The sequence below is a fragment of the Theropithecus gelada genome, chromosome 19, assembly GCF_003255815.1.
Source record: "Theropithecus gelada isolate Dixy chromosome 19, Tgel_1.0, whole genome shotgun sequence".
NCBI lineage: Eukaryota > Metazoa > Chordata > Mammalia > Primates > Cercopithecidae > Theropithecus > Theropithecus gelada.
The window spans coordinates 39,829,079-39,840,021 of NC_037687.1; the positions used below are offsets into that span (position 1 = coordinate 39,829,079).

Below are 10,943 nucleotides of genomic sequence, written 5' to 3' on the forward strand. Positions count from 1 at the left end.
TTAAAAAAAAAAAAAAAAAAAAAAAAAAAAAAAATTAGCCGGGCGTGGTGCCACGCGCCTGTAGTCCAAGCTACTTGGGAGGCTGAGGCAGGAGAACTGCTTGAACCCAGGAGGCAGAGGTTGCAGTGAGCCGAGATCACGCCACTGCACTCTGGCCTGGGCGACAGAACAAGACTCCATCTCAAAAAAAAAAAAAAAAAGGAAAAAAAAAAATGCTGGAGCTCAAGCAGTCATTTTGGATCATGAAGTAAACTTGAGAATGGAGACCACACAAGGTGGGGGAAAAAACAGTGGTTTATAACTGGAGGGAAGCATGATCCTCCCCTCTTTCCCATGTCCCTGGAAACCTATGGGGGTATTTTGATTGTTATAATGACTGGGAGTGTTACTGAAGTTTGTGGCTGAGAGGTGTGGATATCCTGCATCCTGGTAAGTACAGGACAGGACCACGACAGAAAGATTTAGCCTGACCAGCCAGGCATGGTAGCTCATGCCTGTAATCCCAGTACTCTGGGAGGCCAAGGCGAGCAGATCACCTGAGGTCAGGAGTTCAAGACCAGCCTAGCCAACATGGTGAAACCCTGTCTCCACTAAAAATATAAAAAATCGGCCAATGCATGCCTATAATCTCAGCTACTTGGGAGGCTGAGGCACGAGAATCACTTGAATCTGGGAGGAGGAGGAGGTTGCAGTGAGCCGAGATTGTGCCACTGCACTCCAGCCTGGGTGGCAGAGCGAGACTCTGTCCCAAAAAAAAAAAAAAAAAAAAAAGAAAACAGAGAAAAAAAAAGGTAACACAAATGAATGCCTGACGTACAGCCAGTTGGAAATTCTCCCAAAGGGCTGCTCTGCTCTAGGCTGAGCTGGAGACTTCCTGTCTCTGTCCCATACCCATTAAGTTGCTGCTTGGACAATCTGGAGCCTCAGCTGGGAATTGACGGGAACAGTAAATGGGAAGACCCAGGTTTGGCTCCAACCAAGCAGAAGGTCCTGGGTTGAAAGTCTCCACGGCCACCATCAACTCTCACTGGTGACAGCAACAGTCCCATCATTGGCCGTCTCTACCTAACAGTCAAAGGAGCTTTTAGTTTTTAATTTTTTTTTTTTAGATGGAGTCTTGCTCTGTTGCCCAGGCTGGAGTGCAGTGGTGCCATCTCAACCTCTGCCTCCTGCAGTCAGGCAATTTCCCTGCCTCAGCCTGCCGAGTAGCTGGGACTACAGGCATCCGCCACCACGCCTGGCTAATTTTTGTATTTTTAGTAGAGATGGGGTTTCACCATGTTGGCCAGGCTAGTCCTGAACTCCTGGCCTCAAGTGAACCGCCCAGCTCGGCCTCCCAAAGTGCCAGGATTACAGACGTGAGCCACTGTGCCCGGCAGAATTTTTGTATTTTTAGTAGAGAGAAGATTTCACCACATTGGCCAGGCTGGCCTCAAACTCCTGGCATCAAGTGATCCACCCACCTTGGCCTCCCAAAGTGCTGGGGTTACCAGCGTGAGCCACCATGCCCAACCTCCAAAGGAGCTTTTATTTACTTCCTTTTACAAAAATTAATTTAAAAATTTCTTTTTCATACAGATGGGGTCTCACTATGTTGACCAGGCTGGTCTCAAATTCCTGGCCTCAAGCGATCCTCCCACCTTGGCCTCCCAAAATACTGGGATTATAGGTGTGAGCTACCACGCCATTCAGACGTGGCTCCTCATGGCCTCCTACTTCATTAGAATAAAACCTGAAGGCCACTCCCTCACCCACAGGGCCTTCCAGCTCCCTCTCCTACATCATTTCCTACCTCTCTCTGCCTTGCCTGCACAGTGGCAGCCACGTGGGCCTTGTTGCTGTTTCCGGAACACACCACGCTCACCTCAGCACCTCCTTTCGGGTACCTGCTCCCCCTGACTGGGCAGCTTCTTCCCCCAAACTTCTCGTGGCTGGTTCCTTTTTGCCACTTGGAACTCAGATGAAGTATCATTTCTCAGATTGCTCAGAGAAGCGTTCCCAAAAGTAGTCTTCCAGCCCTCAAAGCGCCTTCCTCTCAGCCTCCTTGTGCTTCGTACTAACACTTTTTTCTGGTGTACTTAATTATCTTTAAAAATTATAATTTTCTTAAAAACAGCTTTATAAAAAAGAGTTTCTTGTATCTTTATTTACTTACTATTCCTGAGGGCAGGGATTGCGTCTATTTTTCTTTGCTGCTATATCCCTAGAACCCGGTGCAGGTGGATCAATGAATGAATGAGTGAATTCATCATTTTCCCGTCTAACAGATGGGACGGTGCATGGGCTCGTGTCTGAGGGGCTTTCAGTGCTGGCATCTACATGCTGTCTTTATGCCTTTTTAAATTTTTTCTGTTTTTGGAGACACAATCTCGATCTGTCACGCAGGCTGGAGTGCAATGGCACGATCTCAGCTCACTGCAACCTCCGCATCCTGGGTTCAGGTGATTCTCCTGCCTCAGCCTCCCGAGTAGTTGGGACTACAGGCACCCGCCACCATGCCCAGGTAATTTTAGTATTTTTAGTAGAGACGGGGTTTCAGTATGTTGGCCAGGCTGGTCTCAAACTCCTGACCTCAAGTGATCCACCCACCTCGGCCACCCAAAGTGCTGGGATGACAGGTGTGAGCCACTGCACCCGGCCTTGTCTCTAGATCTTATGAATTTTTTGTTCTAATCCAATGTGCCCCCTAGTTGCCATTTGTGCTAGCTGAACAGGTAACCGGCACTTGTCTGGTAGTGGCCTGACCTTGCCAGCAGGCCCCTTTGTCAGACTGAGATCCTGGCTTCAGCAGGAGACCCTCCCTCCCACTCTGCCCTCACCCCTTCCTCCCTCCCTCACTCCGCAGAGGTCATCCCGGCCGCGCCTTTCAGCACCTCCAGACATCACTGCTTTTGGAGAAGAGGGAGAGACGGATAACCTCCGGAGCCATCCAGGCATAGGTCCCCGCGGCGCTCATCTTGGTGGTCTTGTGCCACTCGCGGGCGAGGCCAAAGTCTGTGATCTTGAGCACCGTGTCTGCGAGGTTGTGGTTCTCGATGGCCTCCAGGATCAGGACTGTGGGGTGGGAAGAAAGGTGGGTCACCCCAGACTTGCCGTGTTGCAGACCCAAGTGTTCCGGCCCGCTGCCTCAGTCAGAAACACGCCTCTCCTCTCACTGCCTCAGGCTGCCCCACTCTGTGGCAGCTCCTTTCCTGGCCTGGAACATCCATGAGCCCCTCCACCCAGGTCTAATCCCTGTCCCAGGCTCCCATGAGGGAGTAGGGAGCTCCTCTTGCGTCCTCTGCCCTCCTGACTCTGTCCTGGGCTTTGGGGAGCTCCATGAATGGTCGAGAACCAACAGCCAAGGCTGAAGGAGGTCACTTGAGCCCAGGAGTTCGAGACCAGCCTGTGCAACATAGCAAGACCCCATCTCTACAAAAAATTTTTAAAAATACCTGGTTGTGGTGCATCTCTATAGTCCCAGCTACTTGGGAGGCTGAGTTGGGAGGATCACTTGAGCCTGGGAGGTTGAGGCTGCAGTGAGCCACGATCTGGCCATTGCACTCCAGCCTGGGCAACAGAGTGAGACCTTGTCTCAAAAAAAAGAAACAACAGCCAAGGTCTTGGTCATCCAGGCCTTGAGTTCCCAGTTATCCTGGAAGCAGGAACTGCAAACCGTGGGCAGAAGGGAGGAACGTGGCTTCCCCACTGTGTCCGTCACCCCTGTGGCACACTGCAGTCAGGGTCCCAATTCTACGCCCTCCTGTGTCCACACTCTTTGTCATGAGACTTTGCCATTCTTTCTGCTAAAGAGGCAGAGTATGGCTGGGCATGGTGGTTCACACCTGTACCTGTAATCCCAGCACTTTGGGAGGCTGAGGTGGGTGGATCCCTTGAGGTCAGGAGTTTGAGACCAGCCCGGCCAACATGGTGAAACCCCATCTCTACTAAAAATACAAAAATTAGCCGGGCATCATGGTGCTCGCCTGTAATCCCAGCTACTCAGAAGGCTGAGGCATGAGAATTGCTTGAACCTGGGAGGTGGAGGTTGCAGTGAGCCAAGATGACGCCACTGCACTCCAGCCTGGGTGACAGAGTGAGACTCTGTCTTGGAAAAAAAAAAAAAAGAAAAAAAAAAGGGCAGAGAGCACCTTGACTCTGGCTCAGCCGTATCCATATGACTTGCTTTGGCTAAGAATGACAGGGTGCCAATTCCAAGCCGAGGCCTCGCATGTCTGCGGGCCCTCTTGCACTTGTCTGATCACCATGACAACATGCCTCAGCTAGCCTGCTTGTCCAAGAAGATGAGAGCTACTTGGAGCGAAGCCTCTCCAGCTGAGCCCAGCCTCCATCGGTTTACCCTCCAGCTGGTCCGCAAATGCACCAGCAGTAATAAACAATGGTTGTTTTAAGATGCCGAGCTTTGGGGGTAGCTTATTACACAGCATTATTGTGACAAAATCTGACTGATGTATTCCCTAAACGTACTGGATGGTTCCAGCTTACTTTCTACCAGGGTTGTCACTAACAGTGATGAGGATCATGGCTAGTGTCTGTACTGTGCTAAACTCTCTATATGAATTGACTCACAAACGACCCCCCCGCTTTTTTTTTTTTTTTTTAAAGAGACAGGGTTGGCCAGGAGCAGCGGCTCACACCTGTAATCCCAGCACTTTGGGAGGCCAAGGGAGGTAGATCACTTGAGGTCAGGAGTCCGAGACCAGCCTGGCCAACATGGTGAAACCCTGACTGTACTAAAAATACAAAAAGTAGTTGGGTATGGTGGCAGGTGCCTATAGTCTCAGCTACTTGGGAGGCTTTGGTGAGAGGATCACTTGAACCTGGGAGGTGGAGGTTGCAGTGAGCCAAGATCGCACCACTGCACTCCAGCGTGGATGACAGAGCGAGACTCCATCTCAATGAAAAAAAATAAAGAGACAGGGTCTTTTTCTGTCACTCAGACTGGAGTGCAGTGGTACGATTATGGCTTGCTGTAGCCTCAAACTTCTGGGCTTAAGCAATCCTCCAGCCATGGCCTCCCAAAGTGCTGGGATTACAGGAGTAAACCACTGCACCCAGCCACAACCCATTTTTCTTGACTAGCCAACAGAGGCTCAGAAGTCACTTGGCCAAGAGATCACATGGTTAGAAGATGGCAGGACAAAGGCTTGAATTACTTTTGTCATCAGAGCCCAATTTAACTGCTGGGATATTTTGCTACCTTCCATCACACAGAGGCCCCAACGTATACAGCGTGCTGCCTGGGTTTGAATCTCAGCTCTGCTTCTTCCTAGCTGCATACCCTTGTACAGTTTACTTTAATCTTTACAACGGGACTTCTCCTCTGTTAAATGGGGCTGGTAACAGAATTTACCTTCTACCGTTACAGTAAACATTTATTGCCTGAAACAATAGGGCCTTTAAAAGTGTTACCTGTTATTATTAGTGTGTGATGTTGCCATAATTGCTCTGAATTTCTCCACCTTTCTCTTTTGCCATTCCTGGCTACTTACCAGTCATAATAATTAAGGTAGTTCTACTATCATGCCCACTTGGCAGATGAAGGAACTGAAGTTGGCAGAGATTGGCAAATCACCCAGGGTCACACAATTGATAATCCTGCCCATCCTTTAAAGCCGAGCTTCAGACTGGGCACAGTGGCTCATGCCTGTAATCCCAGCACTTTGGGAGGCCAAGGCAGGTGGATCATCTGAGGTCAGGAGTTCGAGACCAGCCTGGCCAACATGGCGAGACCCCTGTCTCTATTAAAAATACAAAAATTAGCCAGGTGTGGTGGTGCACGCCTGTAGCCCTGGCCACTTGGAAAGCTGAGGTGGAAGAATCACTTGAACCCGGGAGGTGGAAGGTGCAGTGAGCTGCGATCATGCTACTGCACTCCAGCCTGGATCATAGACTGAGATGACTCTGTCTCAAAAAAAAAAAAAAAAGTCCAGCTTCAATGCCACCCCCTCCTGGAAGCACGCCCCCACCCTGTAAATTCCTAGCCTGTGACTCCACCTCTGCAGAAGCTTTCCCTTCTTAAGTCCCCACCTCTCCTGTTTGTGTCGAAACCCTGTGAGAGAGGGAACATCTCATGGTTTTATGCTTTATTTCTGTATTTCCCAGGATGGGCCTAAGTCAGTCCCCCTTCAAAATTTGTATGTGATCATGTCACTCCCTGCTTCAGATCCTCTAATGGCTTCCACTACATCAAATAAAATACCCCAAGTCCTCGCCATGGCCCCCAAGGTCCTATGTGATCTGGCTCCTGCCTGCCTTTCTGATCTTACTTCCTCCCATCTCTGCCTCAATGCCTGCTGTTCTGGTCTTGCTATTCTCCAATGAGCCACACTCACTCCCACTTCAGGATATACGCCCCACTGTTCCCCTTCCCCAGATCTTTGGAAGGCTGGGTCCCCTTTGTTCAGGTCTCTGCTCAAATGTTGCCTTCCCTGACCGCCCAATGTAAAGAAACCCTCTGCTCCAGCCTTTGCCTTAGTCCATTGAGAGCCCCTGATACTCTCTGAAATTTTGGTATCCATCTATTCATCATTTTTTCCTGTTCACCGGAATATAAATTCCATAATGGGGGGAGGGGGAAATCTTGCCTTGTTCACTTCTGTAATCCCAGAGCTGAGGACAGTGCCTAGTACAGACTAGGCGCTGAATAATTACTGGTGGAATGAACCAATGAATGAATGACGGCAGGTGAGGAGCTCCTTAGGGTAGGATGAGTGGGGAAGCAGTGCTGCGGAGGCACTGTGTCCTCTGTGTCTGGCGCAGAGCAGAACCATCACCCAGGAGGAAGCCCTGGCCATAAGAGGCCCGCTGACTCTTTGGCCAGATAACATTGGCTACCAAAAACCTGGGGGTATGGGGCGTGCTGTCAATCAGCAGGGGCGAGGAAGGACCGAGAAGCCCCAGCCATCAACAGGAACATGCTGGGTGGCCCTGCCTCCATTTACCCAACATTTCAGAGGTGCTGGGGCATAAGCATCAGTTCCCCAGACATGGCACCAGCCCTGGCACATCGTAGTCATGTATTAGCTCTTTTTTTTTTTTTTTTTTTTTTGAGATGGAGTCTTGCTCTGTCACCCAGGCTGGAGTGCAATGGCGCGATCTCGGCTCACTGCAACCACCACCTCCTGGATTCAAGCGATTCTTCTGTCTCAGCCTCTGAGTAGCTGGGATTACAGGTGCACGCCGCCACACCCAGCTAATTTTTGTATTTTTAGTAGAGACGGGGTTTCACCATATTGGTCAGGCTGGTCTCAAACTCCTGACCTCAGATGATGCACCCACCTCGGCATCCCAAGGTGCTGGGATTACAGGCGTGAGCCACTGCACCCAGCCAAGCTCTCTGTTGATACACAAATGTCAGGCTTGGGAGGCAAGGAAGATGCAGTCCCTCCATTCTAGGGGCTTACAACTGCTATATGTGAGGGAATAGCAATATATTCATAAAAATAGTGGGATGGATTAAAGTAAATTTCAAGATGACAGAAATCAGGAGATGAGATGTGGGTGTTGAGAGCACAGGGGGCACCCTCACATTTCAGGGCTTAAGTGTGAGTGATGTGAGGGCCGGGGACACGCTGGCTTCCTCCACTGCTGATGCCTCTGCTTAGCACATGATCTGACCTGGTAAATACCAAATGGAAGAATTAACAAATAAATGAAGAAATGAAAGGGAGTGAGATGGGGCAGAGCAAGAATGGGAGAGCCAGGAATGTAAGATTTTTTTCTTGCTGTATCCCTGGGACAGGGTCTGGCACACAGCACTCTGGAAATATCTGTGGAATGAATGAATGAAATTGCTAATCTGTGAGTACCTTCAGGGCAGAAACCATGGCTATCTTAGTCCCAGTTGGGCTCCTACTTAATAGGTGCTCAGTTAATACTTGCTGACGCCACATGAAGCTCCTTGATCTAGAAATGAGTCCGGTAGAATGTTCCCTTCTACCTGGCTCCATTATTTATTCAACCAACCAATCAACTTTGGAGAACCTGTCAGGCCGCCTGGAAGCTTTTATATAAGCCACATCCATTTAATTCCTCCCTCATCTTTTCCAGTTTGCCTTGGCCAGCTGGGCCTATGAAGACTCCAGGAAATGGTTCTCAACTGGGGGGTGATTCTGCCCCCCAGGGGACATTTGCAATGCCTGGAGACATTTTTGGTTGTCATAGCTGGGGATAGGGGGCAGGGAATGCTAATGGCATCTAGTTGGAAGAGGCTGAAGATGCCGCTAAGCAACTCACAATTCACAGGACAGCCTCTACAACAATGATCCGGCCTCAAGTGCCAATAGTGCTGGGGTTGAGAGACACTGACTCCAGATGGGGTAGCCTCTTTTTGTCTCTGCCTGGTGGACTCTGGCAGCATGGCTGGATGGCCAGCACCTTGAAGGCAGGCACTGCATCTGTCCTGTTCACGCAGGAACACAGGTGTTCATGGATACATGTTTATTGAGCGATTGTGACTCTGCAGCCTGGGAGGCAGTTAAGTCCTTCAACCTTTCTGAGCCTCCTTTTTCTCCCTTAAGGCCGGCAAGGCCTACCTCACCTTCATCCTGAAGGTATCATACTGCTGCCCCTTTTCGCTCCAGGCACAGTGTCATCTGGTGTCCCTCACCCTGTTTCCCACCACCTAGGCCTGGCCTCCAGAGGTTCTGTGGAAGGAATTTTGGGGAGAGGACACCACTTACTGTTGATGGACTTGAGGTCCCGGTGGATGATGGGCACAGGGGCACCATTGTGTAGGTAGTTCATGCCCCGGGCCACCTGCACAGCCCAGTTGACCAGCACGTGAGGTGGCACCCGGCGACCTGCCAGCACCCTGCTCAGTGCGCCACCCCGGGCATACTCCATCACTAGGCAGAGGTGTGGGGGGTTGAGGCAGGCGCCCCTAAGGGCAATGATGTTGGGGTGCTGCAGGGCTCCAAAGAGCCGGGCTTCCTGGCACACCTGCTCCGCTGTCACTGCCGGGTCCTTCTCAGGGTCCAGCCGGGCGGCCTTGACGGCCACCTCCTCGCCACGCCACAGAGCCCGATAGACCTTGCCAAAGCCCCCCACACCGATGATCTCCTCTAGCTGCAGCTCGTGGAAGGGGATCTCCTGGGGCAGCTGGAGGCCCGCGGGTGCAGCACGAGCGCCGGGAGCCACGTAGTTGCTGGGGAAGACGCCCACGCGGCCGCTGGGGAGCTGCCCGGTCCACCAGCCCTCATCGCCGGACACCGCACAGTCTTGGGAAAGCACCTGGACGCGATCGCCCCTCCGCAGGGTCAGCTCCTCGTCGCCCGCCGCCTCGTAGTCGAACACCGCGGTCCAGACGGGCCCCGCGGGGGTCGTGCCCCACTCCTTGGCCGCCACCCCCTCCTCCTCCTCCATGGGGGAGGGGCCGGGGGCTGCGGGAGGCCGCTTCACACAGGCTGCCCGCGGGATGCAGAGGGCGGGCCCCGGCGGTTGGGATGGAGGGCAGTCCCTGCGGTGTCTAGGGGGCTCCTGAGGGCCATGGCTGGGGCACCCTCCGCAGGAGCAAGAAAAAAACCCCTTTCAAAGGGCAGGCTCGACCCTTCCGATTTGGCTGTCCGGGCGGGGCGCGGTGGGAGTGGGGCGGCAGGTTCACCTGTGCCTCCCAAACGGCAGGTGACTAAGAGGGCCTGGCCGCGCGGCTCTCGAATGCCCACCGGGGTCCGCCGGTGGGGGACGAGGGCGAGGGCGGCAGGCAGTCCCTGTTCCCCGCGCCGCTCACCCCGCGCAGCTCCACCGGCGGCCCCCGGCTCCGCATCCCGGGCCACGACTGCCGGGCCGGGCGGGGGTGGCGGGGCCCCTGGGGCGGCCGCCCCGGGTCGGGGTGGCGCGCCCCTCGGCCTCCTCACGCGCGGGGCAGTCGGGCGGCCCCCATCCTTGGCACCGGCCTCCCGGTCGGCCCCAGCCCCTGCCCCCGCCCGTGCTGCTTCCCGGGGCAGCCGGCGGGGCCCGAGTGACGTGTGGGCGCCGCCGCCGCGGTGCCGCCTGGGAGTTGTAGTCTCCGGCCATGCGGCCTCGGGGCCCGGCCCTCAGCGCCCCGCCGCAGAGCCCCGCGGCCAGCCTGGGGCCGCAGTGGACATGACACCCCACGGGGCCGAGGGAGTCCTCCCGGGGAGATGAGCCCGGCCTCGGCCCCTCCTTCGGACGCGGCGTAGCCGGTGCCCAGGGCTGGGGGAAGCGCTCCTCACAGACCCTGCTGGGGCCGCGGGCCAGGATAGGGTGCATTGCAACGGACGGGATTAGCAACGCGAAAAATAGGAGCTGCATGCATGACGGTGACTGTCCAGAGCTGCGAACGCAGCCTGGACCCGGTCCCTGAGGCAGGACAGTCCCTCGGACCCCCGAGCCGAGATGCACGCTGGGAACTGTAGTCCGCGCGGGGACCTGGCGCTGCAGGGGGCGGCCCCCAAACCGCGGGCTGCGGGCGTCGGCGGGTGGTTGGACCAAGTAAGGGGTCGGGCCGGTGGCGGGACCCTGCGGGGAAGATGGGGCTAGGAGGATGTGTTTAGTGCCTCTGGGGATGTCACAGCCACGTCTGCTTTCCCCACCAGCTCTGGGTTCCTCTGCTGAAGTCAGAACTGCTCTTGAGAGTCCCCGATTCCTATTTTATAGGAGTTTCAATTTCGGGGAGCTTAATGTGCATGTTGTGTTCAGTGCTTTGTACACGTGGTATCGTTAAGTCTTCACAAAGAGCCCCATTTTACAGATGACTCATAGAGAAGTGAAGTCATTTGCGCAAGGCTACAGAGCTATAAATGGCAAAGCAAGAATGAAACGCAGTTTTAAAAACTAACAACCAGGCCGGGCGCGGTGGCTCACGCCTGTAATCCCAGCAGTTTGGGAGGCCGAGGCGGGCGGATCACGAGGCCAGGAGTTCGTGACCAGCCTGGCCAGCATGGTGAAACCCCGTCTCTAATATTAAAAAAAAAAAAAAA

At 53.8% G+C, this 10,943-nt stretch overlaps 1 protein-coding gene across 1 annotated transcript in view; it reads right to left on the bottom strand.

Annotated features, from left to right (window-relative positions):
* MAP3K10 (mitogen-activated protein kinase kinase kinase 10) overlaps positions 1–9,649 on the bottom strand; it is a 22,772-nt gene extending 13,123 nt beyond the window's left edge. The window contains exons 1-2 of the mRNA XM_025369310.1: positions 8,685–9,649; positions 2,874–3,054 (exon numbers count right to left, since the gene is read on the bottom strand). Coding sequence (XP_025225095.1) covers positions 2,874–3,054; positions 8,685–9,366 — 863 coding nt within the window. The 5' untranslated portion in view covers positions 9,367–9,649. The remainder of the gene's footprint in view (positions 1–2,873; positions 3,055–8,684) is intronic.
* Positions 9,650–10,943: the final 1,294 nt, after the last annotated feature.